The sequence below is a fragment of the Tachyglossus aculeatus genome, chromosome 14 (assembly GCF_015852505.1).
Source record: "Tachyglossus aculeatus isolate mTacAcu1 chromosome 14, mTacAcu1.pri, whole genome shotgun sequence".
In the NCBI taxonomy this organism is placed as follows: domain Eukaryota; kingdom Metazoa; phylum Chordata; class Mammalia; order Monotremata; family Tachyglossidae; genus Tachyglossus; species Tachyglossus aculeatus.
The window spans coordinates 2,328,156-2,344,899 of record NC_052079.1 but is presented as its reverse complement, the minus strand read 5'-3'; the positions used below and the strand labels follow the sequence as shown (position 1 = coordinate 2,344,899).

Below are 16,744 nucleotides of genomic sequence, written 5' to 3'. Positions count from 1 at the left end.
TGGGGACAACCTGATCACCTTGTAACCTCCCCAGCGCTTAGAACCGTGCTGTGCACATATTAAGCGCTTAATAAATGCCATCATTTTTATTATCACTAATGGGGACAACCTGATCACCTTGTAACCTCCCCAGCGCTTAGAACAGTGCTTTGCACACTCATTCATTCATTCAATCGTATTTATTGAGCGCTTACTGTGTGCAGAGCACTGTACTAAGCGCTTGGGAAGTACAAATTGGCAACATATAGAGATGGTCCCTACCCAACAGCAGGCTTCATATCTACCCCGTCGCTTAGCACGGTACTTTGGCACTTATTTGTTAAGCACTTACTCTGTGCAAAGCACTGTTCTAAGCACTGGGGAGGATACAAGGTGATCAGGTTGTCCCAAGGGGGGCTCACAGTCTTAATCCCCATTTTACAGATGAGGGAACTGAGGCCCAGAGAAGTGAAGGGACTTGCCCAAAGTCACCTCGCTGACAAGTGGCAGAGCCGGGATTAGAACCCATGACCTCTGGCTCCCAAGCCCGGGCTCTTTCCACTGAGCCACGCTGCTTCTATCTACCCCATCACTTAGCACAGTGCTTTGACACTTAGTAAATACTTAAAAAATGCCACAGTTGCACATAGTAAGCGCTTAATAAATGCCACCATTGTTATTAGTAGTAGTAGGAGTGGAGTTATTATTATCATTATTATTAGTAGTAGTAGAGTTATTATGATCATTATTATTAGTAGTAGTAGAGTTATTATCATTAGTAGTAGTAGTAGTAGAGTTATTATTATCATTATTAGTATTAGTAGGAGTCATTATTATCATTATTATTATTACTAGTAGTAGTAGTAGTAGAGTTATTATTATCATTATTATTACTATTAGTAGCAGTAGTAGAGTTATTATTATCATTAGTAGTAGTAGAGTTATTATTATCATTCTTATTATTAGTAGTAGAGTTATTATTATCATTATTATTATTAGTGGTAGAGTTATTATTATCATTATTATTAGTAGTAGAAGAGTTATTATTATCATTATTATTATCAATAGTAGTAGTGGAGTTAGTAGTAGTAGAGTTATTATTATCATTAGTAGTAGCAGTAGTTATTATCATTAGTAGTAGTAGTAGAGTTATAATTATCATTATTATTAGTAGTAGCAGTAGTAGTAGTAGAGTTATTAGTAGTAGTAGTAGTAGTAGTAGAGTTATTATTATCATTATTATTAGTAGTAGTAGAGTTATTATCATCATTATTATTAGTAGTAGTTATTATTATCATTATTATTATTAGTAGTAGTAGTAGAAGAGTTATTATCATTATTATTATTATAATCATTAGTAGTAGAGTTAGTAGTAGTAGTAGAGTTATTATTATCATTAGTAGTAGTAGTAGTAGAGTTATTATTATCATTAGTAGTAGTAGTAGAGTTATTATTATCATTATTATTAGTAGTAGTAGTAGTAGCAGTAGTAGTAATAGTAGTAGTAGTAGTAGCAGAGTTATTATTATACAGGGCGGACCTGAGAGCGATTTTGCCGGGCTTTCGATTCTGAAGAATCCCGCGTCAAACACGATCTTGTCCCCTGGCTGGGGTAAGGCCGGGGCTGGCCCGCCTGCCGGGGGCCGGCCCGGCTCCGTCTTCTCCCTCACGGCCGCCGCTCTGACGGCCGCCAGGCGGCTGCGGGCCGCGGCCCTCGCGCCGTCCGTCTCCCTCGGTTTCCCCGCTCCGCTCGGGACCGCTTTCCTCTGCGCCGAGACACGGCGGGGGGGCAGAAAAAAAGAAAGACGGTCGGTCGTGAGTCGCTAATTCCGAACCTCGGAATCGCCGCGGATCCGGCTACAGAAAGAATGAATTTCATCTTTCCGTCGCTTTCATTCATTCAATCGTATTTATTGAGCGCTTACTGTGTGCAGAGCACTGTACTAAGCGCTTGGGAAGTCCAAGTTGGCAACATCTAGAGACGGGCCCTACCCAACGGCGGGCTCACAGTCTAGAAGAGTGGGCTCACAGTCTAGAAGTCAGAGGTCAGAGGTCATGGGTTCAAATCCCAGCTCTGCCAACTGTCAGCTGGGTGACTTTGGGCAAGTCACTTCACTTCTCTGACCCTCAGTTCCCTCATCTGTAAAATGGGGGTGAAGACTGTGAGCCCCATGTGGGACAGCCTGATCACCTTGGAACCTCCCCGACGCTTAGAACAGTGCTTGGCACATAGTAAGCGCTTAATAAATGCCATCATTAGTATTATTATTAGTGGCAAACGCCCAGGCTGGAGAGTCAGAGGTCGTGGGTTCCCATCCCGGCTCCGCCACTTACCAGCCGGGTGACTTTGGACAAGTCACTTCACTTCTCGGCGCCTCAGTGACCTCATCTGGAAAATGGGGATTGAGACTGGGAGCCCCACGGGGGACAATCTGATTATCTTGTATTTACCCCAGCGCTTAGAACAGTCCTTGGCACACAGTAAGTGATTAACAAATATCCTCATTATTATTATTATTTTTCACTTCCCAAGAAAATTCAGGCAGTGGCGCTTGGCACATAGTAAGTGCTTAACAAATATCACCATTATTATTATTATTATTATTTTTCGCTTCCCAAGTAAATTTACGCAGTGGTCCTTAGCACATAGTAAGCACTTAAATATTGTTATTATTATTATTATTATTATTATTATTCACTTCCCAAGTAAATTCAGACAGCAATACTTGGCACATAGTAAGTGCTTAACAAATATCATTATTATTATTATTATTATTATTTTTCGCTTCCCAAGTAAAGTCAGGCGGCAGTGCTTGGCACATAGTAAGTGCTTAACAAACATTATTATTATTATTATTATTTTTCACTTCCCAAGTAAATTCAGGCGGCGGTGCTTGGCACATAGTAAGTGCTTAACAAACATTATTATTATTATTATTAATTTTTCGCTTCCCAAGTAAACTCAGGCGCTGGTGCTTGGCACACAGTAAGCGCTTAACAAATATCATTATTATTTTTCGCTTCCTAAGTAAATTTAGGCGGTGGTGCTTGGCACATAGTAAGCGCTTAACAAATATTGTTATTATCATTATTATTATTATTCACTTCCCAAGTAAATTCAGGCGGTGGTGCTTGGCACATAGTAAGTGCTGAAAAATATCATCATCATTATTATTATTATCATTACTATTTTTTGCTTCCCAAGTAAATTCAGGCGCTGGTGCTTGGCATATAGTAAGCGCTTAACAAATATCATTATCATTTTTCACTTCCCAAGTAAATTCAGGCGGTGGTGCTTGGCACACAGCAAGCGCTTAACAAATATTGTTATTATTATTATTCACTTCCCAGGTAAATTCAGGCGGTGGTGCTTGGCACATAGTAAGCGCTTAAAAGATATCATCACCATTATTATTATTATTACTATTTTTCGCTTCCCAAGTAAACTCAGGCGCTGGTGCTTGGCACATAGTAAGCACTTAACAAATATCATTATTTTATTATTATTATTATTTTTCACTTCCCCAGTAAATTCAGGCGGTGGGCCAGAGACCCCTGGTGGTAAGTAGAGGAATTGCATCAGCCTTTGGAGGAAGAATTGGGGGGAGGTCTGGACTAAAAATAACTGATATTTATAATAATAATAAAAATAATAATGGCATTTATTAAGCGCTTACTATGTGCAAAGCACTGTTCTAAGCGCTGGGGTGGATCCAAGCCAATTGGTTTTTTCCTCGCCCCCCTCCATCCCCTGGCCTTACCTCCTCCCCTTCCCCACAGCACCTGTATATATGTTTGTATGTATTTATTTCTCTATTTATTTTACTTGTACATATCCTATTTATTTTATTTTGTTAATATGTTTTGTTTTGTTCTCTGTCTCCCCCTTTTAGAATGTGAGCCCACTGTTGGGTAGGGACCGTCTCTATATGTTGCCAACTTGTACTTCCCAAGCGCTTAGTACAATGCTCTGCACACGGTAAGCGCTTAATAAATACGATTGATTGATTGATTAAGCGCTTACTATGTGCAAAGCACTGTTCTAAGCGCTGGGGAGGTTACAAGGTGATCAGGTTGTCCCACGGGGGGCTCACAGTCTTTAATCCCCATTTTACAGATGAGGCCCAGAGAAGTGAAGTGACTTGCCCAAAGCTGACAATCGGCAGAGCCGGGATTTGAACCCATGACCTCTGACTCCAAAGCCCGGGTTCTTTCCACTGAGCCACGCTGCTTCAATAAATACGACTGAAGGAATGAATGAATGCTTCTCTTAGCACTGGGGAGGTTCCAAGGGGATCAGGTTGTCCCACGGGGGGCCTCACAGACTTCATCCCCGTTTTCCAGATGAGGGAACTGAGGCCCAGAGAAGTGAAGTGACTCGCCCAAAGTCACCCAGCGGACAATTGGCGGAGTCGGGATTTGAACCCATCACCTCTGACTCCAAAGCCCGGGCCCTTTCCGCTGAGCCCCGCCGCTTCTCTTAGCGCTGGGGAGGTTAGAAGGTGATCAGGTTGTCCCACGGGGGTGGGGGCTCACAGTCTTCATCCCCATTTTACAGATGAGGAAACTGAGGCCCACAGAAGTGAAATGACTTGCCCAAAGTCACCCAGCTGACAAGGGGCGGAGCCGGGATTTGAACCCGTGACCTCTGACTCCAAAGCCCGGGCTCTTTCCCACTGAGCCACGCTGCTTCTCAAACACAGACCCTGTCCCCCAGTCTTAACCCCCACTCTAATAATGATGATAACGGCATTTATTAAGCGCTTACTATGTGCAAAGCACCGTCGCACTTCTCCCGGAGCGCCCAGTACAGCGCTCCGCATGTGGCGCTCAACAAATAAACCCCGGACCGATCGATCAGCTCACCCGGACGACTTTCCGGCTCGGGGGATTAACTTCGTGCCAGCCGTTCGCCTGGCGCTTGCTCAGGTTGTCGAATTTTTGGGTCACGTCGTCTACCTGTCGGGGAGCCAAGAAGAGCAGGCCGTCAGACTAAGGCTTCGCTGACAAATCAATCAATCAATCAATCAATCGTATTTACTGAGTGCTTACTATGTGCAGAGCACTGTACTAAGCGCTTGGGAAGTACAAATTGGCAACACATAGAGACAGTCCCTACCCATAGAGACAGTCCCTACCCAGTTAGCTACGCCACAGAGCAACCGACGCATCTTTTAATTTAATTCCTGCATTCATTCGATCGTATTTATTGAGCGCTTACTGCGTGCGGAGCACTGGACTAAGCGCTTGGAAAATACAAGTCGGCAACATCTATTCTATTTATTTTATCTTGTTAGTATGTTTGGTTTTGTTCTCTATCTCCCCCTTTTAGACTGTGAGCCCACTGTTGGGTAGGGACTGTCTCTATGTGTTGCCAATTTGTACTTCCCAAGCGCTTAGTACAGTGCTCTGCACATAGTAAGCGCTCAATAAATACGATTGATGATGATCTAGGGACGGTCCCTACCTGACAGCGGGCTCGCGGTCTAGAAGGGGGAGACGGACGACAAAACAGGTAGGCAGGTGTCAATGCCATCAGAATAAATAGAATTGTAGCTATAAACACATCATGAATAGAGTAATAAATATGTACAAATAGATAATAAATACGTATAAATCTATACAAGTGCTAATCTCTTGCCGTTGGTGAAAGAGGAGAAGGCCCTAAGCAGATTGAATCCAGACTTCAGACCAACCGAGGCACTTTTCCTTCTAGACCGTGAGCCCGCTGTTGGGTAGGGACCGTCTCTAGATGTTGCCGACTTGGACTTCCCGAGCGCTTAGTACAGTGCTCTGCACACAGGAAGCGCTCAATGAACACGGTTGAATGAATGAATGAGCTCCCAGACCAGCCGTGGAATTTTTCCTCGGATACTTGGAGTCGAAGCAGTTTCCCCGTCGACAGCATGGGAGAAAACGACCGTAATAATAATAATGATGGCGTTTATTAAGCGCTTACTGTGTGCCAAGCACTGTTCTAAGCACTGGGTGATCAGGTTGTCCCACGGTGGGGGGGGGCGGGGTCACAGTCTTCATCCCCATTTTACAGATGAGGGAACTGAGGCGCAGAGAAGTGACATATATAAGTCACTGTATATATTCATTCATTCATTCAATGTATTCATTGAGCGCTTACTGTGTGCAGAGCACTGGACTAAGCGCTTGGGAAGTCCAAGTTGGCAACATCTAGCGACGGTCCCTATTTATTATTCTATTTATTTATTTATTTTACTTGCACATATCTATTCTATTCATTTTATTTTGTTAATATGTTTGGCTTTGTTCTCTGTCTCCCCCTTCTAGACTGTGAGCCCACTGTTGGGTAGGGACCGTCTCTAGATGTTGCCGACTTGGACTTCCCGAGCGCTTAGTACAGTGCTCTGCACACAGGAAGCGCTCAATGAACACGGTTGAATGAATGAATGAGCTCTCAGACCAGCCGTGGAATTTTTCCTCGGATACTTGGAGTCGAAGCAGTTTCCCCGTTGACAGCATGGGAGAAAACGACCGTAATAATAATAATGATGGCGTTTATTAAGCGCTTTCTATGTGCAAAGCACTGTTCTAAGCACTGGGTGATCAGGTTGTCCCACGGTGGGGGGGTCACAGTCTTCATCCCCATTTTACAGATGAGGGAACTGAGGCGCAGAGAAGTGGCATATATGTCACTGTATATATGTATATATTCATTCATTCATTCAATCATATTTATTGAGCGCTTACTGTGTGCAGAGCACTGGACTAAGCGCTTGGGAAGTCCAAGTTGGCAACATCTAGCGACGGTCCCTATTTATTACTCTATTTATTTATTTATTTTACTTGCACATATCTATTCTATTTATTTTATTTTGTTAATACGTTTGGCTTTGTTCTCTGTCTCCCCCTTCTAGACTGTGAGCCCACTGTTGGGTAGGGACCGTCTCTAAATGTTGCCAACATGGACTTCCCAAGCGCTTAGTACAGTGCTCTGCACACAGTAAGCGCTCAATAAATACGACTGATTGATTGAATAACTTGCCCAAAGTCACACAGCTGACAATTGGCGGAGCCGGGATTCGAACCCATGACCTCTTGACTCCAAAGCCCGGGCTCTTTCCACTGAGCCACGCTGCTTCTCTTATAATCACGAGGCTCTTACCTTTGAGGTACATCCCTGCCTCAGTTTCCTCATCCATTAAAAAAGGGGCTAAAACACCTGCTCTCCCGCCGGCTGAGAAAGGGGTCCATTGCGGGACGGACACTGTGTCCGATTCAATCATCTTTCCTCTCTCCTATCGCTCGGCACATAGTGAGCGCTTCACGAAGACCGTCATTACGTCATTATGGGAAAGACTGTCATTGTCATTATGGGAAGCAGCATAGCTCACTGGAAAGAGCCCGGGCTTTGGAGTCAGAGGTCATGGGTTCAAATCCCGGCTCTGCCAACTGTCAGCTGTGTGACTTTGGGCAAGTCACTTAACTTCTCTGGGCCTCAGTTCCCTCATCTGGAAAATGGGGATGAAGACTGGGAGCCCTCCGTGGGACAGCCTGATCACCTTGTAACCTCCCCAGGGCTTAGAACAGTGCTTTGCACATAGTAAGCACTTAATAAATGCCATCATTATTATCATTATTATTATTATTATTACGAGCCATCGACTTGCACCGAAACCCAAATCAGCTAGCCGCTTCGAGACCCGGGCGGTTAATTAAACCCATTTAGCTCTCGATCGATGCTATTTATTGAGCGCTTACTGCATGTGGAGCACCGTACTAAGGCTTTTCTCTCTCCTATCGCTCGGCACATAGTGAGCGCTTTATGAAGACCGTCATTACGAGCCATCGGCTTGCACCGAAACCCGAAACAGCAGCCGCTTCGAGACCCGGGCGGTTAATTAAACCCATTTAACTCTCGATCCACGCTATTTATTGAGCGCTTACTGCGTGTGGAGCACCGTACTAAGTCTTTTCTCTCTCCTATCGCTCGCACATAGTGAACGCTTTACGAAGACCGTCATTACGAGCGATCGACTTGCACCGAAACCCGAATCAGCAGCCGCTTAGAGACCCGGGCGATTAATTACACCCCTTTAGCTCTCGATCGACGCTATTTCTTGAGCGCTTACTGCGTGTGGAGCGCCGTACTAAGTCTTTTCTCTCTCCTATTGCTCGGCACATAGTGAGCGCTTCACGAAGACCGTCATTACGAGCCATCGACTTACACCAAGCCCGAATCAGCTAGCCGCTTCGAGAGCCGGGCGGTTAATTAAACCCATTGAGCTCTCGATCGATGCTATTTATTGAGCGCTTACTGCTTGTGGAGCACCGTACTAAGTCTTTTCTCTCTCCTACTGCTCGGCACATAGTGAGCGCTTCACGGAGACCGTCATTACGAGCCATCGACTTGCACCGAAACCCGAATCAGCTAGCCGCTTCGAGACCCGGGCGGTTAATTAAACCCGTTTAGCTCTCGATCGACGCTATTTATTGAGCGCTTACTGCGTGTGGAGCACCGTACTAAGTCTTTTCTCTCTCCTATCGCTCGGCACATAGTGAGCGCTTCACGGAGACCGTCATTACGAGCCATCGACTTGCACCGAAACCCGAATCAGCTAGCCGCTTCGAGACCCGGGCGGTTAATTAAACCCGTTTAGCTCTCGATCGACGCTATTTATTGAGCGCTTACTGCGTGTGGAGCACCGTACTAAGTCTTTTCTCTCTCCTATCGCTCGGCACATAGTGAGCGCTTCACGAAGACCGTCATTACGAGCCATCGACTTACACTGAGCCCGAATCAGCTAGCCGCTTCGAGAGCCGGGCGGTTAATTAAACCCATTTAGCTCTCGATCGACGCTATTTATTGAGTGCTTACTGCGTGTGGAGCACCGTACTAAGTCTTTTCTCTCTCCTATCGCTCGGCACATAGTGAGCGCTTCACAAAGAAAGTCATTGCGAGCGATCGACTTACACCGGGCCCGAATCCGCTAGCCGATTCGAGAGCCGGGTGGTTAATTAAACCCATTTAGCTCTCGATTGACGCTATTTATTGGGCGCTTACTGCATGTGGAGCACCGTACTAAGCCTTTTCTCTCTCCTATCGCTCGGCACATAGTGAGCGCTTCACAAAGACCGTCATTGTGAGCGATCGACTTACACCGAGCCCAAATCAGCTAGCTGCTTCGAGAGCCGGGCAGTTAATTAAACCCATTTAGCTCTTGATCGACGCTATTTATTGAGCGCTTACTGCATGTGGAGCACTGTACTAAGTCTTTTCTCTCTCGTATCGCTTGGCACATAGTGAGCGCTTCACAAAGAAAGTCATTGCGAGCGATTGACTTACACCGGGCCCGAATCCGCTAGCCGCTTCGAGACCCGGGCGGTTAATTAAACCCATTTAGCTCTCGATCGATGCTATTTATTGAGCGCTTACTGCGTGTGGAGCACCGTACTAAGTCTTTTCTCTCTCCTATCGCTCGGCACATAGTGAGCGCTTCACGAAGACCGTCATTACGAGCCATCGACTTGCACCGAAACCCGAATCAGCTAGCCGCTTCGAGAGCCGGGCGGTTAATTAAACCCATTTAGCTCTCGATCGACGCTATTTATTGAGCGCTTACTGCGTGTGGAGCACCGTACTAAGTCTTTTCTCTCTCGTATCGCTCGGCACATAGTGAGCGCTTCACGAAGACCGTTATTACGAGCAATCGACTTACACCGAGCCCGAATCAGCTAGCCGCTTCGAGAGCCGGGCGGTTAATTAAACCCATTTAGCTCTCGATCGACGCTATTTATTGGGCGCTTACTGCGTGTGGAGCACCATACTAAGTGCCGGGGAGAGTACGGCGTCAGTAGCCACGTTCCCTGCCGTCGACGACCCTGCGGTTTGATCCGAAGCGGGCAAACCGGAGGCATGCTCCAATCCATCCTGTTTTGGATAATTCCCCGGGGAATTACGGGCTATTTCGGAGCGCGAACGGCGGACCGGGAATAACTCACCTGAAAACTAACCATATCCCAAAATCCGTCCAGGTCCGTGCAGGTGGTTTCCCTCTGACCACGTTGAAAATCACAGTCGTCCACCAGGCCCTCGAACTGTTTGAACCGCTCCGTCATCAGGAGCCTCGTTTGGCCGACCGTCGTACGGATGAGGTCTTTGGCTAGTGTAAAAGGGACTTTTTAAGATTAATATTCCCGGGACGGCATGAAAAAGAATAAAACCTTAGAGAGGCAGCGTGGTCCAGTGGATAGAGCCCGGGCCTGGAGCCAGAAGGGCGTCTAGACTGTAAACTCATTGTGGGCAGGGAATGTGTCCGTTTGTTGTTGTACCATCCTCTCCCAAGCGCTCAGTCCAGTGCTCTGCACACAGTAAGCGCTCAGTAAGTACGACTGAATGAATAAATGGGCAGGGAACGTAGCTGCTTATTTTGCTGCACGCTCCCTGAGCGCTTAATACAGTGCCCTGCACACAGTAAGCACTCAATAAGTACGATTGAATGAATAAATGGGCAGGGAACGTAGCTGCTTATTTTGCTGCACACTGCCTGAGTGCTTAATACAGTGCCCTGCACACAGTAAGCGCTCAATAAGTACGATTGAATGAATAAATGGGCAGGGAACGTAGCTGCTTATTTTGGTGCACGCTCCCTGAGTGCTTAATACAGTGCCCTGGCACACAGTAAGCGCTCAATAAGTATGATTGAATGAATAAATGGGCAGGGAATATAGCTTATTTTGCTGCACATTCCCTGAGCGCTTAATACAGTGCTCTGCACACAGTAAGCGCTCAATAAGTACGATCGAATGAATAAATTGGGCAGCGAATGTAGCTGCTTATTTTGTTGTACTCTCCCTGAGCGCTTAATACAGTGTTCTGCACATAATAAGCGCTCAATAAATACGATTGAATGAATAAATGGGCAGGGAACGTAGCTGCTTATTTTGTGGTACTCTCCCTAAGCGCTTAATACAGTGCTCTGCACATAGCAAGTGCTCAATAAATACCATGGATTGATTGACCTGTAATTTATTTCTACTAATGCCTGTCTCCCCCTCTAGACTGTTAGCTCGTCATGGGCAGGGAATGTGTCTGCTTATTGTTCGACTGTAATAATAATAATAATAATAATGATGGCATTTGTTAAGCGCTTACTATGTGCCAAGCACTGTCCTAAGCGCTGGGGAGGATACGAGGTGATCAGGTTGTCCCACGGTGGGCTCACAGTCTTCACCCCCATAATAATAATAATGGCATTTATTAAGCGCTTACTATGTGCAAAGCACTGTGGAGGATACAAGGTGATCAGGTTGTCCCGTGGGGGGGCTCACAGTCTTCACCCCCATTTTCCAGATGAGGGAACTGAGGCCCAGAGAAGTGAAGTGACTTGCCCAAAGTCACACAGCTGACAAGGGGCAGAGCTGGGATTTGAACCCATGAACTCTGACCCCCAAGCCCGGGCTCTTTCCACAAGTCCTTCAAATTCACTCATTCAATCGTATTTATTGAGTGCTTTCTGTGTGCAGAGCACTGGACTAAGCGCTTGGGAAGTACGAGTCGGCAACAGATAGAGACGGTCCCTCCCAAACAACGGGTTCACAGTCTAGAAGGGGGAGACGGACAACAAAACTAAACATTCATTCATTCAATCACATTTATTGAGCGCTTACTGTGTGCAGAGCACTGGACTAAGTGCTTGGGAAGTCCAAGTTGGCAACGTATTCATTCATTCAATCGCAGCATGGCTCAGTGGAAAGAGCCCGGGCTTTGGAGTCAGAGGTCACGGGTTCGAATCCCGGCTCCACCACATGTCTACTGTGTGACCTTGGGCGAGTCACTTAACTTCTCTGAGCCTCAGTTCCCTCATCTGGGAAATGGGGATTAAGACCGTGAGCCCCAAGTGGGACAACTTGATCACCTTGTATCCCCCCCACAAGCGCTTAGTACAGTGCTCTGCACACAGTAAGCGCTTAACAAATGCCATCATTATTATTATTATTATTATTTATTGAGCGCTTACTGTGTGCAGAGCACTGTACTAAGCGCTTGGGAAGTACAGTTTGGAGACGGTCCCTACCCAACAGCGGGCTCACAGTCTAGAAGGGGGAGACAGACAACAAAACATATTCACAAAATAAAATAATTAGAATATGTACAAATAAAATAGAGTAATAAATCCGTACAAACATATATACATATACACAGGTGCTGTGGGGAGGGGAAGGAGGAGGAGGGACAGGTGAGCCTCTCCACTCAATAATTCAATTATTTATTTATTTATTTTACTTGTACATATTTATTCTATTTATTTTATTTTGTTAGTATGTTTGGTTTTGTTCTCTGTCTCCCCCTTTTAGACTGTGAGCCCACTGTTGGGTAGGGACTGTCTCTCTATGTTGCCAACTTGGACTTCCCAAGCACTTAGTCCAGTGCTCTGGACACAGTAAGCGCTCAATAAATACAATTGATGATGATGATGTACAAATAAAATAGAGTAATAAATCCGTACAAACATATATACATATATACAGGTGCTGTGGGGAGGGGAAGAAGGAGGAGGGACAGGTGAGCCTCCATTCAATCTGAGTTTCTACCGCTAAATTTCACACCTCTTCCCTTCTTTCCCGGATCAAGGAGCGGCATTTACTTCCTGCAGAGACTTTTCTTAAAACCTAAATCCGCCCCAAATTCCAGGGACGAAGAGCCCGGGTTAGGAACATCAATCCCAATTTGGGCCAACGGGCCGCCTCTGTCTCGGCCCGCGATTCCCATACGGTTGTCGTTCGCCGGGATAAACCCAGCGATCGCCTCTTCGGCTGGAAAGAAATCTCAGACACCACGGAGGACGCGACGGTTATTCTCGTACCATCTTCCGGAATGTCCAGTTCCAGTTTCTTTTCCCACTCGTGACACTGTGCGGTTAATTTCTCCGTCTTGGAGCGGAGAATCCGTCTGAAATCAAGGGGAAAAAGGAGAACGCTTGGGTTTTTCCCGGCGGTCAGACGACAATCCCCACTTATGAAAAACGTGGAAAGGAGGAGGCCCGTCCAGAGAACCGTTTAAACATCTTCTGGGTTACGGTTAAGCCGAGGGCTCTTCACCGGCTCTGCCTCTTATCTTATAATAATAATAATAATAATGGCATTTATTAAGCGCTTACTATGTGCAAAGCACCGTTCTAAGCGCTGGGGCGGTTACAAGGTGACCAGGTTGTCCCACGGGGGGCTCACAGTCTTCATCCCCATTTTACAGATGAGGTCACTGAGGCCCAGAGAAGTGAAGTGACTTGCCCAAAGTCACCCAGCCGACAACTGGCAGAGCCGGAATTTGAACCCGGGTTTTGGAGTCGGAGGTCATGGGTTCAAATCCCGGCTCTGCCAACTGTCGGCTGGGTGACTTTGGGCAAGTCACTTCACTTCTCTGGGCCTCAGTTCCCTCATCTGGAAAATGGGGATTGAGACTGGGAGCCCCCCGTGGGACAACCTCCCCAGTGCTTAGAACAGGGCTTTGCACATAGTAAGCGCTTAATAAATGCCATTTAAAAAAAAAAACAATTATCAAAAAGAAAAACAGTCCGTGTCTTTTACCATTAAACACTGGAAACTGTCCGTGGGTAGGGAAATCCATCGCTAATTTGCGGGCTACTTTCTTCAGTGCTTAGCATCGTTTCTATTTGTTGCTAAATTGTTCTTTCCAAGCGCTTAGTCCAGTGCTCTGCACACAGTAAGCGCTCAATAAATACAACTGAATGAAAAACCACAATTATTATTATTAGCCTGATTAGCTTGGTTAATCTCAGCGCTTAATACATTGTCTTGCACATAGCCAGTGCTTAATAAAAGCCAACACTTCCCCCTCATCCCACCCTTTCCTACGCACACATCCACACAAACACACAAAAAAACCCACAACCACAACACAAATTCACTGTAAATCTCTACTTTCAAAGCACGACTCTCCCAAACTCAACAATTCTCAAAAAGAAAAACGGTCCGTGTCTTTCTCCATTAAACACTGGAAACTCTCCGTGGGTAGGGAAATCCGTCGCTAATTTGCGGGCTACTTTTTTCAGCGCTTAGCATCGTTTCTATTTGTTGCTGAATTGCACTTCCCAAGCGCTTAGTCCAGTGCTCTGCACACAGTAAGCGCTCAGTAAATATGACTGAATTAAGTACCACAATTATTATTATTAGCCTGATTAGCTTGGTTAATCTCAGCGCTTAATACATTGTCTTGCACATAGCCAGTGCTTAATAAAAGCCAACACTTCCCCCTCATCCCACCCTTTCCTACGCACACATCCACACAAAAAAAACCCACAACCACAACACAAATTCACTGTAAATCTCTACTTTCAAAGCACGACTCTCCCAAACTCAACAATTCTCAAAAAGAAAAACGGTCCGTGTCTTTCTCCATTAAACACTGGAAACTCTCCGTGGGTAGGGAAATCCGTCGCTAATTTGCGGGCTACTTTTTTCAGCGCTTAGCATCGTTTCTATTTGTTGCTGAATTGCACTTCCCAAGCGCTTAGTCCAGTGCTCTGCACACAGTAAGCGCTCAGTAAATATGACTGAATTAAGTACCACAATTATTATTATTAGCCTGATTAGCTTGGTTAATCTCAGCGCTTAATACATTGTCTTGCACATAGCCAGTGCTTAATAAAAGCCAACACTTCCCCCTCATCCCACCCTTTCCTATGCACACAAACACACAAAAAAACCCACAACCACAACACAAATTCACTGTAAATCTCTACTTTCAAAGCACGACTCTCCCAAGCTCAACAATTCTCAAAAAGAAAAACGGTCCGTGTCTTTCTCCATTAAACACCGGAAACTCTCTGTGGGTAGGGAAATCCATCGCTAATTTGTGGGCTACTTTCTTCAGCGTTTAGCATCGTTTCTATTTGTTGCTGAATTGTACTTCCCAAGTGCCTAGTCCAGTGCTCTGCACACAGTAAGCGCTCAGTAAATATGACTGAATTAAGTACCACAATTATTATTATTAGCCTGATTAGCTTGGTTAATCTCAGCGCTTAATACATTGTCTTGCACATAGCCAGTGCTTAGTAAAAGCCAACACTTCCCCCTCATCCCACCCTTTCCTACGCACACATCCACACAAAAAACCCCACAACCACAACACAAATTCACTGTAAATCTCTACTTTCAAAGCACGACTCTCCCAAGCTCAACAATTCTCAAAAAGAAAAACGGTCCGTGTCTTTCTCCATCAAACACCGGAAACTCTCCGTGGGTAGGGAAATCCGTCGCTAACTTGCGGGCCACGTTCTCCAGCGCTTAGCACAGGGTCCTACACAGCAGGAGCTCAAAACCACAACTAGTCCAGAGGGGAAGAGCCGGGGCTCAGGGGCCCAAAGGGCTGGTTTCAGTTCGGGTTCACCTTCCATTCTGGTAAGAAAGGGTTTAAATTCAAAATTTAAAAGATGTCGGCTCCGGTCGGGGAAGAACGAACCTGAAATATGGCACGTCGTGTTGTGGTGGTTCCGTTGCCGGGGCTGCCGGCCTCGAGTCAGGCTGCCGAGGAGCTGAACGGATGGGAGAGCGATGGAAATTCCCAGTCGTATCTTCGTTTGTCTTCAAGCCACGTTCTGCAAATGGGGCACGGAAAACGGACCCGCCGGGCGGATTTATGGAGCGCTTCCTCTGCGCGGAGCCCTGTCCTAAACGCTTGGGAGAGGACAGTAGAAAGGAAACGTTCCCTGCCCACAAAACGCTTCAAGTCTTGAATGCTTGAAGTCTTCTTTTAGACTCTGAGCCCATTTTTCTGCAGAGACCTCCTCAAAAGTATTCAGCATTAAATCAAAGGTACTCCGGCACTTACTGTGCACACCCTGTCCTAAACGCTTGGGAGAGGACAGTAGAAAGGACACATTCCCTGCCCACAAAACGCTTGAAGTCTTGAATGCTTGAAGTCTTCTTTTAGACTCTGAGCCCATTTTACTGCAGAGACCTCCTCAAAAGTATTTAGCATTAAATCAAAGGTACTCCGGCACTTACTGTGCACACCCTGTCCTAAACGCTTGGGAGAGGACAGTAGAAAGGACACATTCCCTGCCCACAAAACGCTTCAAGTCTTGAATGCTTGAAGTCTTCTTTTACACTGTGAGCCCATTTTTCTGCAGAGACCTCCTCAAAAGTATTTAGCATTAAATCAAAGGTACTCTGGCACTTACTGCGTACACCCTGTCCTAAACGCTTGGGAGAGGACAGTAGAAAGGAAACATTCCCTGCCCACAAAACGCTTCAAGTCTTGAATGCTTGAAGTCTTCTTTTACACTGTGAGCCCATTTTTCTGCAGAGACCTCCTCAAAAGTATTTAGCATTAAATCAAAGGTACTCCGGCACTTACTGTGCACACCCTGTCCTAAACGTTTGGGAGAGGACAGTAGAAAGGAAACATTCCCTGCCCACAAAACGCTTGAAGTCTTGAATGCTTGAAGTCTTCTTTTAGACTCTGAGCCCATTTTTCTGCAGAGACCTCCTCAAAACTATTTAGCATTAAATCAAAGGTACTCCGGCACTTACTGTGTACACCCTGTCCTAAACGCTTGGGAGAGGACAGTAGAAAGGACACATTCCCTGCCCACAAAACTCTTGAAGTCTTGAATGCTTGAAGTCTTCTTTTACACTGTGAGCCCATTTTTCTGCAGAGACCTCCTCAAAACTATTTAGCATTAAATCAAAGGTACTCCGGCACTTACTGTGTACACAGCATTCGCTCGATCGTATTTATTGGGCTTTGCAAATACCAAGCGCTTAATAA

General features: G+C 45.8%; 1 protein-coding gene across 1 annotated transcript in view; it reads right to left on the bottom strand.

Moving 5' to 3' along the window:
- DLGAP5 (DLG associated protein 5) overlaps positions 1-16,744 on the bottom strand; it is a 46,657-nt gene that overhangs the window by 12,917 nt on the left and 16,996 nt on the right. Inside the window, exons 10-14 of the mRNA XM_038756580.1 lie at positions 15,434-15,569; positions 12,819-12,904; positions 9,955-10,115; positions 4,846-4,938; positions 1,520-1,745 (exon numbers count right to left, since the gene is read on the bottom strand). Coding sequence (XP_038612508.1) covers positions 1,520-1,745; positions 4,846-4,938; positions 9,955-10,115; positions 12,819-12,904; positions 15,434-15,569 — 702 coding nt within the window. The remainder of the gene's footprint in view (positions 1-1,519; positions 1,746-4,845; positions 4,939-9,954; positions 10,116-12,818; positions 12,905-15,433; positions 15,570-16,744) is intronic.